At 39.3% G+C, this 16,350-nt stretch overlaps 1 protein-coding gene across 1 annotated transcript in view; it reads left to right on the top strand.

Annotated features, from left to right (window-relative positions):
• The first annotated feature begins 1,256 nt into the window (after window positions 1-1,256).
• The window catches only part of ATMND1 (Mnd1 family protein), a 276,194-nt gene continuing 261,100 nt past the window's right edge, over window positions 1,257-16,350 (top strand). Inside the window, exon 1 of the mRNA XM_089370879.1 lies at window positions 1,257-1,414. Within this exon, the coding sequence (XP_089227005.1) occupies window positions 1,412-1,414 (3 nt within the window). The 5' untranslated portion in view covers window positions 1,257-1,411. The remainder of the gene's footprint in view (window positions 1,415-16,350) is intronic.

Raw genomic sequence — 16,350 nt, 5'->3', positions numbered from 1 at the left:
CTAAACCTATATAAGGAGAAGATCATTAGGCAAAGTGGATGAGCAAGGAATGTATGTCTGACGAAGTGTGAAGATCTAGTATGCTGGTTATGGGTTTGTGATGCTTGGCTCAGGTTGGAAATGACAACGAAGGTATAAGTAATTATCTTTAGATCTTTACGCGGGTTGTCTCTGGTGAAAGCGCGTATACCAGCGGTTTTGATATAGTAAAGTAGCGTATGCATGATGAGATTTGGTGTTTCAGGTTGCTGTTGGTTCTAGTGGTTGTTGCAGAGTTCTGGGCTCTGGTCTGTGTTCTGGTAACTGTTTTTGATGACAGGGTTTCAGTGATTCAGTATTGGGTGATTTAGAGATTTATGATGCAAGTATAAGTTGATGATTGTATTGCAGCAGTGATTGTTTTGTACTTATGGATCCAGTCTGAAAATTGATGAAACGTGGTCCCTGGAAGAAAAGAAGGTTGTAGCCTTCTATAGGTCAGCACCTACGTACTAGTATATCAGCTAGTACAAGAGCTAAGGGGGTTGTAGCTCCCTTCCAGAAGAAGCTGGAGAACGAGAGAGGGTTGTAGCCCTCTGCAGGTTGCAACCTGCGTGTTGGTAAAGGACTGCACCAATACACTGTAAAAGAAGTTTCTTATTAAAGGAAGATAGAAACAAATTGCAGCAGGTGGTTTTCACCCACATTGGGTTTCCACCTTATATCATGGTGTTCATGTGTGCTATTTATCTGTGATGATCTGTTCTGTTTACTGTTCATATGGTTAATAATGTTCTGATGTATTCACTGGAGATGAAGTAACTAAATCATAAAGTTTACTGGATGTACGCTAGTTGCTTTTAACATACTCGCGTATATACGCGGATATCTTTAACTGAAATAGCGTATATGAATCAGAATATGAAAATGGAAAAGTGTTTGATTTGCTAATACTGATTCACCCCCAGCCCCCTTGCCCACCCCCCTTCTCAGTGTCATATTCAATAAAAATATATTAGCAAGAGATTGTTAGAAAGTTAAGGCAGCTCATCATCAATTTAAATAAAAAAAAATTAAATTATAACAAATGAAAAATAAAAAACAAATAATCTCATAAACTATTTTTAATCCCCTAACTTAAAATATCATTTCATTTCATGGCAACACACCCTATTAAAACGTAACAACGCGCCATATTAAAACGTATGCACAGTTTTCCCAATCGATAATTATTTGAATAAAACTTCAATTCAAACTAACAAAAAACTGAATAAAATCTTTACGCACGCCAACCCAGCGTTTAATAACATCGCCAACTCAACCATGGAAACAAAACCTACCACACCGCCTTATTTGTAAAGCCCGCCAAAATTTCAGGAGCCTGCGTTCAGTCACTTCCTCATTTTATTGTCTCAATTTCGCGGCTTCAATCATGGTATGTCTCTGCCTCTCTTCTCATTTCACACAATTGTAAGTTTTTCCCATCACGAACAGGCGCCGATGTTCTTCGTTCAAATTTCGAACACACAATGAAACGAATGTTGAAGTGCTAGTTTATTTGCACACCTCTAACCAGGCTTGACACTTTATAATATTCATATATAAAATTCTGCTAAATTTGTTCGAACTGTACTGTAAATTAAAGGGATTTCAGTGCTTTTGAACATACGCTTTTCTTTTCCTCCCAGTGCAGATATCCAGTCAATTTCAACGTAGACATCAAAAGCATTTTATGTTAAGCTATCTGGATCTTTGACTCTGTATCAAAATTCAGGGAGCCATTTTATGTCAAGTGTCTTAGTCTTGAGTGTGAATCAAAATTCCGGGAACCATTTTATGTCGAGTGTCTTTATCTTTGAGTGTGAATCAAAATTACGGGAGCTTGTAATGAAAATTTGTCATAGTTGGCAATGTGGGTTTGGTATACTTGCAATAGGTTTTCCTCCATCGGACCATCTTCATGTAGAAAGACGGCAGGGAGATCTAGAGCTTCGTATTTTGATCTCAACTTTCATGGAAGTTAATATTTTCATTATTGGATAGTGATTTGGACATAATTTAGTGCATGGATAATTTTTTTCATTCTTCAATGGGCAGCTTGAATTCAGAAGCAACTTTAATTGGCTAAGAAAAAATGAGAGCAAAGAAATCGAGTTGCCTTGTTTACTATGATTAATATGATTTTATTATTGTACAATCATTGACCACAGTGGTAGGTCATTAGAAGATCTCAAGGGGATCTCGCGATGGCTGCAAAGGATCACTTTTCGTGTCTCTTCAAAGACCCTGGTAGTAATACTATTGCATCACAACTTAAAGTTATTCAAAACTTTCCTAGATTTTTCTCGGAGGATGACTCGGCTAAAGTTGGTGGCCCTGTAACTTTGGAAGAAGTTAGACAAGTTTTAAAATCTTTTGCAAGGAAAAAAGCCCAGGCCCAGATGGGTGGACTTTTGAGCTTTATGTAGCCTTTTTTGATTTGATGGGGGAAGACATTCTGAAGTTAGTGGAGGCCACAACATCTGGGATGGTTTCTGGAGTGTTAAATGCCACATTTATTACTTTGATACCCAAATGTTCCAAGCCAGAGACCATTAAGACAGATTTCTCTGTGTAATCTGATCTACAAAGTTATTACCAAGATCATCTCTAAGTTCTAACAGATTAAAAGATAAGCTCACAGAAATGATTTCATGGAACAGTTTGGATTTCTCACTGGTCGTCAGATTCATGATGCCGTTGGCGTGGCCCAAGAGTCCCTACATTCTATTAAGGTAAAAAAAAGCTTGAAGCCCTGGTTTTAAAAATGGACTTGGTAAAAGCATATGACAGAGTAAATTGGGACTTCCTAAGGCTGGGACTCCTTCAAATTGGATAATGGGATGTGTTCAGTCAGCGGAATTTTTTGTGTTACTGAATGGCTCTCCGTCTAGTTTCTTCAACAGTACAAGAGGTTTGAGACAAGGCTGCCCACTTTGTTCTTTGTTATTCCACTTGTCAATGAAGGTTTGAGTAGATTGATCATAAAAGCCAAAATAGATGGTTCTTTAAAAGGGTTTAAGGTGTATAAGCCTTTGTATATTACACATCTCCTTTTTGTGGAGGGTGTCTTGCTATTTGGCGAAGGTAGGATGAATGGGAGGATTTTTCTATAATCATTTCTCTTTTTTGCCAAGCATCCGGAATGGAGGTCAGCATCCATAAATCTATCTTTCTGCAGAACAGAACTCTGGAAGAGACCCTAGCCAGTAGCCACTATTAACACCATTTTGCCCTATAAAGTGAAAGAATTAGCGAAAGGATCCAAATATTTGGGCTATTACCTGAAACCCAATTGTTACCAAAAGGAAGATTGGTCCTGGTTAATTAAAAAGGTGGAAAGCAGAATAGGGAACTAGTGTTACAGGTGGTTATCGTTGGGAGGTAGAATAATTATGGTTAAGTCAATGTTGGAGAGTATCCCGGTGTATTGGCTAACTCTCTCAATGATGCCAAAATCTATTATAAGGATAATAATGCAAAGAATGTTTAATTTTCTTTGGACAGGAAGAAATGAAAAGGAAGGTTTATATCTGGCTAGATGGGAAATATTATCTCAACCAAAGTCTTGGGGGTTGGGGCTTCAAAAAGCTGCACTGGTTTGGCTTAGCCCTCTCAATGAAGAGTCTATGGAGAGCATTACTTGGTACTGGTCTTTGGAACCACATTATCAAGGAAAAATATATAAAAAATAGGTCTTTAATTGACTGGCTGAGATTCAATGTTCAAAATGTGTATAAAACTGGTTCAATCATCTTGAAAGGCCTCACGGATTCTTTCCCTTGGCTCTTCTCCTGGCTTGCCTGGAAGGTGGGAAAGGGTAACTAGATAATTCTAAGAAAGGATCCCTTCATAGGAGGAACTGATTTTTATCAACTCTCTCCAGATCTGATTTCCTTTTTAAATGCACAGGGTTTGTGTAAGTTGTGCCATGTTAAGAGAACAACTTCAATTTCAAGTTCTTCTAGATACTGGAAAAACTCTCTTGATTTGGGTCTTCAAGGGTACTTAGCAGTTGAATGGGATAACTTTGTATGTGGCTTGTATTTTAATGGGATCTTACTAAATGAAGAAGAAGACTCTATAGTTTGGAGTTGGAATATTTCATCGGGTTAGGTCAGTGCTAGGCAGGCTCATGAGTCAATTTCCCTTTCCTCCCCAGATCACAGAGATACTTGGTGGTATAGAAAATTATGGAAGTGGAACCTGCCTCAAAAGCCTAGATGCTTTTGCTGGCTCACTCTGGGAAATCGTATTCTCACGTGGGATAACTTGCAAAGAAGGAGTTTTATTGGTCCAAATATTTGTAGACTTTGTAATTTTGAGCTAGAGTTTGCGGACCATATCTTTGTACACTGCTCCTTTGCAAAAGATGTATGGAATGACACCATAAAAGTACTTAGCCTACAATTTATGTGTCTTCTTTCTCTTCTGAATCCTATCTTAATTTGTGGGATACAAAGATGGGCAGTCATAAAACTCTTCCAATCTTTATAGCCCGGGGAATCTGGAATGCGCGAAACGAAGCCATTTTTGAAGATCGTCCCTTCAAACCTGAATAGTTAATACATAGGATTGTGGGCTACTTCAAGGAATATTTGAAAATACCAAAATCCAAAAGTTTCAGAAATATAAGATATCCTATGTTATCACAATTTTGCTTAGTTAGGTTCTTTGATGGTGCTTCACAAGTAGGATTATGTGGTTGGGCTGCCTTTATCAAATTCTCAGTGTGAAAATTCTTAAATAGGAATCCCTACTGCAGCAATTGATGTTATTTCTCCTACTTGTTAGATTTACATGAACAAGTTATTTGCAGTTCCTACGACAAACATTCAAATACATACATTGTAGCCTACACCATTTAAATAATATGTCGAAACAAGAAACTAAACAAGAGAAAGATACAACACAAATGACATAGTTGTTTTTGAACAAATGTCCCCGAAAAAACCCAATGCGGGAAAACCGGTGCAGCTGATTTGAGGGTTTTTATTATTAAGCATAAGTTATTTCTGAATACAATCTCTGGATGCCTTGCTGGCAACCCAGTACAAAGAATATCATTCGACAGAAGAAATTAGTGAGATTACCTCAATCTACACTACAAGTCTCGGCTAATCTGGCAGCGGAACCAACGAGTCCCCGACTACTTCTGAGTTGCCCCTACGCAGTCATTGCGTGGGCCTGCATCACAACCTCTAAGGCCCTGCATCACTTCTTTGCTATATTGATTTGCTCTCAGGAGCTGACTCTAGCCCTGCCGGCTCATAACGTCAACATCCTCAAGAAATTTCGGACCTCTGCGTGGAAGGCTTCTGTGTTGCTCTGTGTGGACCCTACGTCACCCTCTCTGGGCACTGCGCTGCCTCTTTTGTGTGTCTCTTTGCCTCTCTGCTAAGCATTCTTGGCTTCGAAGAAGATCCTCCAGCCAAAAACTCTCTTTGCCCCTCTTTGTGTGATCACTACGAAATCACTGTGCTGCTCTAGCTTCAACAATTCGATCTGACTGATCAACTCTTTGTATTGTTTCCAAATGACCCTTAAGCCTCCTTAAATAATCTTCTCGTTGACATTCAACGACCCAGATTAGAAGCTAATCAATGGCAAAGATCGTTTCTGCTTGATCCTCGTCTTCTTCTAGAAGTTACACCAACAGTTAGATTAACACCCATTTATTATTTTAATTTCCTAAATTTAGACTTAGGGGCCCATTAAAAATAATTAATTATTTTAATAAAACTGTTTCTGGGTGGAATTTCCCAAAATGCTTTTTGGGTTCTTTGGAATACATGTGCCCAAGCTTCCTTGCAAAATTTGAGACTTAAAGCACATCCGATGCTACCAGAAATCAACACTCCTTAGCGAGGAATGTGATCTAACAATTCCTCCCACTGAAGCATCACCTTGACTTCATAACATCGTCCTCTGCGTTGCTGATCTCTGGCATGCTGTCTACCAACTACTGTGCTGTTGCTGACACTGCCACTGTCAACAATGCATCTGTACTACAGCGCCCTCTGAGTTTCTGCATCTGTGCTACTGCTAACACTGCCACTGCCAACTGCCCCTGCACTGCATCAACAACGGAAAAACATCCAAAATTACTGAACAAGTGTTCAACATAGATGCATCTCGATGCTGAAGATCTGACTGCTGCTAGTCCCACGCTATCCCATGGAAGCCACTGCGTTGCTGCTGCTATTGCATTGTGCCTCCTTGCACTACGCTACTTAGACTCTAGCGCTACTAGCCATTGCCAGTGTCACAGGGTTTGTCGAACCTAAACGTTGAGGTCCGAAATTTGGCGAATTTAAAAAAAAATCTTAAAGTTCGTTTAGGTTCGAGAAGGTTGTATATGATCATCATATACTACGCTACTCCCTGGCCCCTGTATATAAATATGCCACGCGCTGCCAAGATTCCTGACCTAACACCATAAGCTAACCGCTTTGCGGAGTTCGATCAGGCCCCCACACACCGAAAATCCCACTAAAATTATAAAAAGATAAACGGAAAGTAAAGCGGGTGTTATGTCATGCATGAGGGCAACCTGCAGTCTTTTTTTCCGTAGAACTTTCCCTCGCCGTCCACCATTTATACAAAGACACTGCACTTCGTCAAAATCGATAGGAAAATCTAATAGTTTTTAAGTGTGATTTTTAGAAAGTCTTTTGGTTTATTTTTTATTTAAGTTGTAGAGAATTTAGGCTGTTGAAATCGCAACCGTTCATAATCTAAGTGCTTGAGAGGTTTTGAAAAGTTTTCTGGTTTATATTTTATCTAATTTGTAAAGAATTACAATTTTTGAAATCACAATCCTTCACAATTAAAATGCCCCAAAAATTAGTTACTACCTTTTCTTCAAAGTCTCGATTTGGTAGACTTAGTTGAAATGTTAAAATGAGGTTACAGGTATAAAATTATACATAGGGTTAAATTTATAATTTATAAGTAATAATGCTATGAACAGTTCAAATATTACCATATCGTAATTATAAAATTACTATGTGCAAAGATAAGTTACCATAATTTAAAAATTATATATTTTTACAAGAATTATTTTTAATATATTTTAAATTATATTACATTAACAAAATTAGGTATTGTTATTTTAAATATTCTAAATTAATATAACTTATATTTATGGAAAATTATAAATTTATTGATATAGTATCTGATAAAAATTATAAATATACATTAATTATAATTGAATATAAAAGATTTATGTAATTTTAATTATTATATATATATATATATATATATTAAAATTATATACATGAACGAACCTAATGGCGAACCTCATACGAACCTCATCGAAAAATTCGAACTCGAATCAAACTTAATTGTAATTGAATTCGAATTCAACCCGAACCATATGACATTGGCCACTGCAACTGTCACTTCTACACTCCTCTGCACCAACTGACATTGGTCCATCCTGCTACTACTGATCTGGGCTCCCGTAGCAATGAATTGATCCGAAAGGTGGGCTCCTCAGGGATCCTACCCATTTGCTGTCCTTTCGAACTACAACCCTAGATCTCCCCACCTCCCTCCTGGAGATGCCTGGGCTATCATCTCTGCCAATCGAAAAAGTCGATTGGCCTCCTCTCTCCTCTGCGCTGCTGCTGGGCTAGCCTACACAGCCCCCGCTGGAGTCAGTGGATCTGCTGCCCCTTGTTGCTGCTCAGCTGATGAGGATTCAGACTTCTTGGTTAGAAGTCCTCTGAGGAAGAATTCCCTCAACCATGTCTCTCCCTCCCCTCTGACATCTTTCTGCCCAGCAATTGCCTGCAGAAAATTGTGTCACACCAGAAAAACCCCTCTTCGCTGAAGCTTCTGTTGCGTTGCTCCCTTTGCCGCTGACAAATTTCGATCTGGAAATCTTACCTCTTTGCTGACTCACTCAGAGAGATTTACTGCGAAAATATTGCCCTCCTGGCCTGACTGTTCAAACCCTCTAGGGATTCGAATTGCTGCCTCCTGTAGCTATTCGACCTCCTTCTCTGTTCAACGCTGGGTTCTCTGGCACTGTTCTTCTTGCTTCACCTGCACTGCTCTGATACCATGTGAAAATTCCTAAACGAGAATCCCTACTGCAGCAACTGATGATATTTCTCCTACTTGTTAGATTTACATGAACAAGTTATTTGCAGTTTCCTATGGCAAACATTGAAATACATACACTGCAGCCTACACCATTTAAATAATATGCCGAAACAAGAAACTAAACAAGAGAAAGATACAACACAAATGACAGTTATTTTTGGACAAATGTCCCCGGAAAAACCCAATGCGGGAAAACCGGTGCAATAGATCTGAGGGTTTTTATTATTAAGCAGAAGTTATTTTTGAATACAATCTCTGGATGCCTTGCTGGCAAATCCAGTACAGAGAATATCACTTGACAGAAAAAACTAGTGAGATCACGTCACTCTACACTGCAAGTCCCGGCTGATTTGGCAGCTGAACCAACGAGTCCTCGATTAATTCTGTGCTGCCCCTACGCAGTCATTGCGTGGGCCTACGTCACAACCTCTAAGGCCTTGCGTCACCTCTTTGCTGGATCGATTTTCTCTCAGGAGCTGACTCCAGCCCTCCCAGCTCAGAACGTCAACCTCCTCAGCAAATTTTGCACCTCTGCATGGAAGGCTTCTGCGCTGCTTTGCGTGAGTCCTTCCTTGCTTTGCGTTACCCTCTCTGGGCACTGCGCTGCCTCCTCTGTGTGTCTCTCTGCCTCTCTACTGAGTATTCTTGGCTCCAGAGAAGATCCTCCAGCCAAAAACTCTCTCTGCCCCTCTCTGCGTGATCACTACGAAATCATTGTGTTGCTCTAGCTTCAGCAATTCGATCTAATTGATCAACTCTCTGTGTTGTTTCCAAATGACCCTCAAGCCTTCTTAAATAATCTTCTCGTTGACATTCAACGACTTAGATTAAAAGCTAATCAATGGCTAAGATCATTTTTGCTTGATCCTCGTCTTCTTCTAGAAGTTACACCCACAATTAGATTAACATCCATTAATTATTTTAATTTCCTAAGTTTAGACTTAGGGACCCGTTAAAAATAATTAATTATTTTAATAAAACTGTCTCTGGGTGGAATTTCCCAAAACGCTTTGTGGGTTCTTTGGAATACATGTGCCCAAGGCTGCTTGCAAAATTTGAGAGTTAGAGCACATCAGATTCTACCAGAAATCAACACTCGGGAATTCATACCTTCTAGATTTGGCTGCATATAGGACAGGGAACAAACACTAAGGCAAAAATCTTTGCTTGCTGGGCACTTCTGTATTTTGCAACTTTCAAAAAGTTTTTTTGTTTACAAGTCTGCGGTGATTCAAAATGTATAATTGATCAGTTGACAGGCTTTTCAAATCTACAAGTGTTAAACTTGACATATTGGAAAGACAGTATGATAGATATGAGGAAAAAATTTCAAAATCTTTCCTTTTGGAATATTCACAGGGAATGGAACTCTCAAGCAGATTCACTATCGAAAAGGGCACTTACCTTGGAAAAAGGTTTCATCTTTTATGAAGAATGGTATGGCACCTCTCTGATAAGAAGGGGAAGTCTTCCTTTTACTACAGTGTTTTAGTACTCCTTTGATAGGACTGATTCTACCTTGTGCTCTCACATAGAAAGTAAATGAGGTGTTGATAAACGATAATTTAGCCTGTTAGGTGTATTTTCTGGATCAAAAATGTTTTATTTATGCTGGATTTAGTATGCAGTGTAATTCTGCTGTACAAATCTTTAATACTCCTGGGTTATTCGGTAGTATCCAGCTCTATATGCATATTCAGAAAAATAGTTATAGTTTTCCAGGTCACTTGGACTGTTGTTTGGACAACATTGGTTTACTGTCTATGCAGTCTTTTTAGGTGAAGCTTGGCTTCCTTTGTACAACATATGTATGTAACTTTGATTCTCTCTAAATGAATAGCAAGGTACAGCAATCTTCAAATGAAAAAAGGTAAATGGGATTGACAAGTACAACCAGTATAAGTACGTAGTGGGAGGGCAAAGGAAACACCTACCCCAGAAAAGGCAAATGAGCGAAAGAAACAGGTAATAGCACTAAAAGTTAAAATGAACACAAAACCCATATATAATATACAACATTGGTGACAAACTGCATCAGGTCTAGAAGAGGAAGAAGAAGATGCCCCAGTAAGGTGATTTGTCACCTAGAAGGAATCAACGCACTGTCTGATAATGTCTTCTAGAGAGAAAAAATGGGCTGAGGGGACTCAGATGTTGAGCCTGGGAGGAAGCTGATTGTCTGTAGTAGCTCTCCTAACAGATGAGGCTGTTGGGAAGCAGCCGGTGATGGAATTCTCAGTACTCGAAATGGGCAGGGGAGAGGGGTGTTGGCTAAGTATCTGAGGCTTTGGTGGGAACTGGCCTGTTAGTTGTAGATCTAGAAAAAGTGTGGGGTCTTACCGATCTGGATGTGGATGTCAAAATAAGGAGTTTACATTTATATGCATACCAAAATAAGGAGTGCAGAGGGCATCTCCTCCCTAAAGCAGATATAAAATAAATAAATGACTGCAGAGGGCATCTCCTCCTTGAAGCAGAGATAAAATAATTAAATAAACAGTATTTGAAAATATTGACAGCTCCAAATATGGCATAAAGAGGAGGTCGTGACCAGAAGTCCAAAGCGCAACTTGGAGCATGATGTTTCCATTTGATGATTCAGACTTTGCAACTGAAATATACTATGTTGCCAGGAAACGTGGGTGCGGGGACGGGGACGGCATTTTTGGAAACAGGGTGCGTGGGTTCGTCGGGTAATATAATAATATTAAATTTTAATAATTATATTTTATAAATTATAAATTTATAATTAATAATATATATGAAATTTGAATTTGTATATTTTTTCAACTTTAAACAAGAAAACTTTAATGATAAATATTTAAACATGTTTAGTCTCTCCCATATAAAAACACAATTTTTTCATAGGAGATTCTTCTCAACCTGATAGTGGTCTAGACTTTTCTTGATGTCTAATCATCCACCTGCCCCATGCATGGTGTGCTCTGTGGTAAAGCAATCCCAAAAAGTTAAAACAGTGGCAGCCTTACCCTTCCACAAAACACGCTTATTCATTTAGGCATATTTTCCTAGTTTTAATCTTAACATGATGTTATCAGAATGCTGTGAGAAATTGGCAGATTTTGATACTTAATTTAGCCATTTTCCAAAATAGCCCTTCGCCATTTAACAACATCAGCTGATTACAGCTTATGGCTGGTCTCAATCCTACTTTCTATTTGACCGAAAATGTCTGAACCTGTATGTGTGCATTTACAGTTTATAATTTGATAATTATTAACTTATTTGGCTCGGGAATGAATGTTTCATAAATTCATTCCAAATTGATTTACAAGAATCTGCAGGCTCAAATTACAGAGTAAGAGGTCTCTTTTTCAGTTCTGGTTTCGATGCCATATAATATTAAAGGCATTGAAGATCCACAAATACAGGAGATTCATAATTTACATTGAGACTCTAACAAACCTTGGGCATAAGTTCTGAAATTGTTTTTATAAATTTATAGCATAAGACTAATGGAGAGACTGATCATAAGAGTCTCCTGCGGTAGGAAGGGACTCATGAATGTGCAAACAACTACCCTTTTTTTCCCAACTATGGTCATCACCTTATTGAATATTTCCACAAAGCTACAGCCAATATGATATGATATTCTGCTTGTGGGATTGTACACGCATAATGTTCCTTTTATAATATTGAGATATCATAATCATATATGATTTCAGAACACTGTGTCGCTCATAAGTTTTGAAAAACTTATCACTCTTGATAAATTTTTACAATGATTCATTACCCTTGAGCAGCACGTCATGCCCACAGAGCAATGCTAAGGCATGTGAACAAAGACAGTCTTTGGAAACTATAATCTTTGGAAATGATGGCAGAAAATTTCCTTGAGAAACATTTAGAAGACCTTACAACCATCTCTGAAGGACAATCCAGAGCAATGACCATCAATGACTCCAAAAATGATATCATTCGTTTATGGCATATATTCTATATTCTATGGCATATCATTCGTTTATGGCATATCATTTTTTAAATTTCAATAAAAAAAATTTATTTGAAAATTTATTTTTTAATATAGTTTTTTTATGAAGAACCCAAAGAACCCGAAGAACCCAAAGAACCCAACCCGAAGAACCCAAGAACCCAAGCACACGAAGAACCCGAAGAACCCAAGAACCCAAGCACCCGAAGAACACAAGAACCCAAAAACCCGTTAAAGGAAAAGAACCCAATTTTTTTTTTTGAAGAACTCGGTTCTTCATGGAAGAACCCAGTTCTTCTGGGTTCGTCTAGGAAGAACCCGTACCCGAATCCGGTACTTGGGTGCGGGAACTCGGGACGGGTTCGAGAACCCCACCCCCGGGAGCGGTTACCCGTGCAACACAGGAAATATAGAGTTTGAAATCCATGGTATTACTGCTGCAACTATGGTATTGACAATAAGTATATTGATATCTGTGTATCCATCATAGCACATTATGTGCCAATTATTTTTGAAGAGCATGCTGGCATGTAGCAAGTGCAAAGATGTATTTAGACATGCCGAATGGTGTCATTTCCACTGTCTCATGTTTACCAGTTGCTCAGTTAGTTTCCAATCAAATTTGTATAATAGTTTGGTGGCGAGGAAAGTCCACAATTCACAGTAAGTTAACATTCAATTACCCCCAACAGAAAGAAGAAGAAAAAGGGAAAATACCCCAAATCAATCTCTAATGGAAAGCACCAAGTAAAGCTTCTTTATTATCAAAAAACATCACTTAGTTCTGCTGTGAACAGATAGTGAATAATGTTCCACCAAGTTTACAGGATGCTGGAGCAGGGATATGCATATGGGGATGTGTGGAGACACCCCTCAAGTTTTAAGAAATTCATGGGGATAGGGGATGTTGTCACTCACTGCAAAACTTGTTTTCAGCTGACCAAAGTACAAAAGAACAGAAAAGTTTGCAGCCATCTTCCAAGCCACAGAAGCCCTCAAAGCTAAACCAGATCCCTTCCATTGGATAGTGCTCCGAATTATCTTTCCAATGGTATATGGAACTCCTCAAATGGACTTCGGAATTAAAAGTTAGAGCAGATTGAAGTTGCCCTGTTGAAAACCAAAAAACAAGGAGAAAATGCCTAAGGGTAAAATCCTGGGTCCCGGCATATCGATGATCAGAAGTCCCATTGTGCAACGCAACAATGGAAGTGTTTTGCCGACATGTGATAAGCGATTCCACACATTGGCGATCTTGCATATTGGAGTTCCAAGGCATCAAAGCATCAAGAGATCGGTGCATCGCAATTGTCGATCAAACAAGTGACAACCTTTTAAGGTTGCGATATCGCATAAAGTTTCAATTGCGATTAAATTTGCCGGGATTTGAGCCTCTAGCGTTAAAGTGCCGGGAATGCCTTGAAACATTTAATAAAGGAAATTAGTTGCAAAACTAGAAAAGGGATGGCCTTTTCTCTATCCTCTAGGGGGCCACATGGATGAGCATCATTGGACCCAATAAATGAAATGTGGCTACGCATGATTGGTTCTGATACATGACACTTGGCAGCACATGGTTGGTTTCGATAAGGGCCACGGGGCAACATGACGTGGCGGTATGGTGGACACATGGCAGACATATTCGACAATTTCAGGGGTCATATGAGGCAAAAAAAAGGGTGACACGTGTCACAACTCACAAGGTGACACATGGCAGTGATGACGTCACATATTGGATATCGACGAATCGAAGGTTGTAGCGTGTGTGCATCAAAATGAAATCGCCGATTGAAAACCTTCGATTAAGGGGCTCCCATATGGGGGCTAGCCTACGGTCACAAGGAGCATGAAAGGACCAAGGGTTAAGCAGAAAAGGTGATCGACGAAGTGAAATTTTGTGAGCCAAAGTTAAATCGCCGATTGGAATTCACTAATAGAGGAGCTCCAATATAAGGTTTGGCCCATGGTCAAGAGGAACTTAAAGAACCAGGGGCAGAAAGCAGTTTACAAAGGAACGATAGCCCCCGACAAGAACAAAAGGCCTTAGTGCCTTAAGGTGAAGCACCAGGTCACAACTCTTGGTCCTATGGTTAGAAATGTGGGAAGGGCTAAGCAAAAGGGGCTTGTCATATCAGAGGTCGACAATCGACAAATTTGAATACTGCACCACTGTGAAGTCTGCGATATGGAATCGCTCCGATAAGGAAGTATAGAGCTTTAAAGGCATATGGGTTGGCAGCTGCGGTATTGAATGAAGGCATGGAGCAATTGGAAATCGATATGGGATAATCCTGTGGAAGCCCCTGGGACAAGAAACCAGGGACTACATGGGCAACAAAAATGAATTAGACTGCTTCGCGCGCACATCTTCATGGAGTAAATAAAGGTACGGGACTCAGGAAGACTCAATTTCTCATCATGGAGCTCCTCACAGTCAGACAATGAAACACTGCCAAGTCAATCTTTGCTTTTGCTCAGTGACAAGCAAGCATAGTTGATCGCTACCAACTTTAGAGAGTGGTGAAGTCAGATAGTTAAGGTGAAAGCGACAGGTGAATCGGCTGAGCAGCAGGAGAGGCACATCATGGCAGAGATGTGGCCTGATCAAGGGTGGTCACAGGAACGACAGGGAGATATTTTCCTCAGTCATCATTCATTTTTCCTTTTCCTATTATTCTGTAATTTCTGTGTATTTTCAATAAAGGAATCAAATCCTTTGAAATCATTTTGGACAGCAGGGTATCGCACGACGAGACAACTGACCCTTGGCTGAGATATTTTGTAACTGTTAATTCAAAGCTTCCCTTCTCCTTATAAATAGAGGGAATAAACACTTAATAAAGGTTCCAGAATTCTGCACTCGAGGGGTCCAAATTATGTGATTCCACTTTTTGGTTCTATTTCCTGTTCATGAGGGACTTGAGTTGTATATCGCTAAATGTAATGGATTGGTGAATGGGACTCATTTTGAGGATTAATGAAACTCTTTGGTGATTCCAATCATGGCAATGCGCAATATGTTTCCTTCTCTGTATATCTCACTTCATGTATGTTTTTCTTTCTCCGAAATAGTGTAATGAAGCTGCTGGTTTCTCTCTGATTCATAGATGTATCTAGGCTGCTAAACAGTGAGCAATACCTGTGTATAAGACGAATTTACTTGTGTTAGTTTATAACCTGCAATACTTGTATGAGCATAGATTTACTTATGCTGTTTGTTGATAAATGTATCCATGAGGAATAGAGCTTGAAACCTTAATTTGTGCTCCACTCTTTCCGCTGTTTCATCTCCTCCCTCTTCCATATTTCTGTTAGAACATCGTTGCTTGGGATTCTGTATTGTAACTAGCCTTATGCACCGAATTCCCTCCTTTCTTTCTTCCTCTTCATATTACTACAACGCCAATATTAAAACTGCACGTTGTTGTGTGTCGGCCACCAGAACCAGACATTTCTCTTTGAGGTTGGCCCGATTTACCCCCTGAGCATTTGGATGCATGTATTGGCTTGAGTTTACCTTAATGAAAGCCTATTGAACTAAGCCCCTCATTATTATCTCTTCAAACTACGTGACAATCCAAGTGCAGCAGAAATCCCCATTGATAATCTTCCAAAGCACTCATCTCTTTAAGATGTCCTAGGCACTAGTCTACAATCATCCTAGAGGCTGTCTTTAGGAAGCTTTCTATATCTCCTGAAGCACTTGTGCTACAGGTGCTAGAAAAAGCGACAACATCTTTCTGGTGCCATTGTCGGGGAACGAATCAAATATTTTTCCCTGGGTACGACAAATTTTTACATTCCCTTTGTCAGGTGAGCAAGGAAAGTGTGGGTTGAAGACCTCTCACCTTGGTGACTCCACTGTTTCAATCTTATGGTAAACATCTTGGCGACTCCACTGTCTATATCTTTATTTGATCATCCTATCTTTCAATAGACCTCATTCTCGCTTTGATGTTAAACAACAGAAAACTTCCCCTACATCTGAACTTGAGATCACTTACCTAAAGGGGTTTTCAAAATGGCCATTCCTGCATTCTTGGCCAACAAATTTGCTCCACTGGATTTTTCTTCTATTGCTGGTTATCCCAATCATGTCTCTTCATTTCATGAATGGAATACCTATTTGCCTAGATTCAGTGGAAACACAGATGGAAGCTGAACCAACACCTCTATGACTTTCATAAATGCATGGAACAACAAGGTATTGTTCTTGAAGATGCAAAATTGAAATTGTTCATGTATTATTTAGACGAGGATGCTAGAGT

This window comes from Pinus tabuliformis, chromosome 6, assembly GCF_031772625.1.
Source record: "Pinus tabuliformis cultivar Carrire ecotype Pingquan chromosome 6, CPIR1, whole genome shotgun sequence".
Lineage (NCBI taxonomy): Eukaryota > Viridiplantae > Streptophyta > Pinopsida > Pinales > Pinaceae > Pinus > Pinus tabuliformis.
This window is presented reverse-complemented; position numbering and strand designations above follow the sequence as displayed.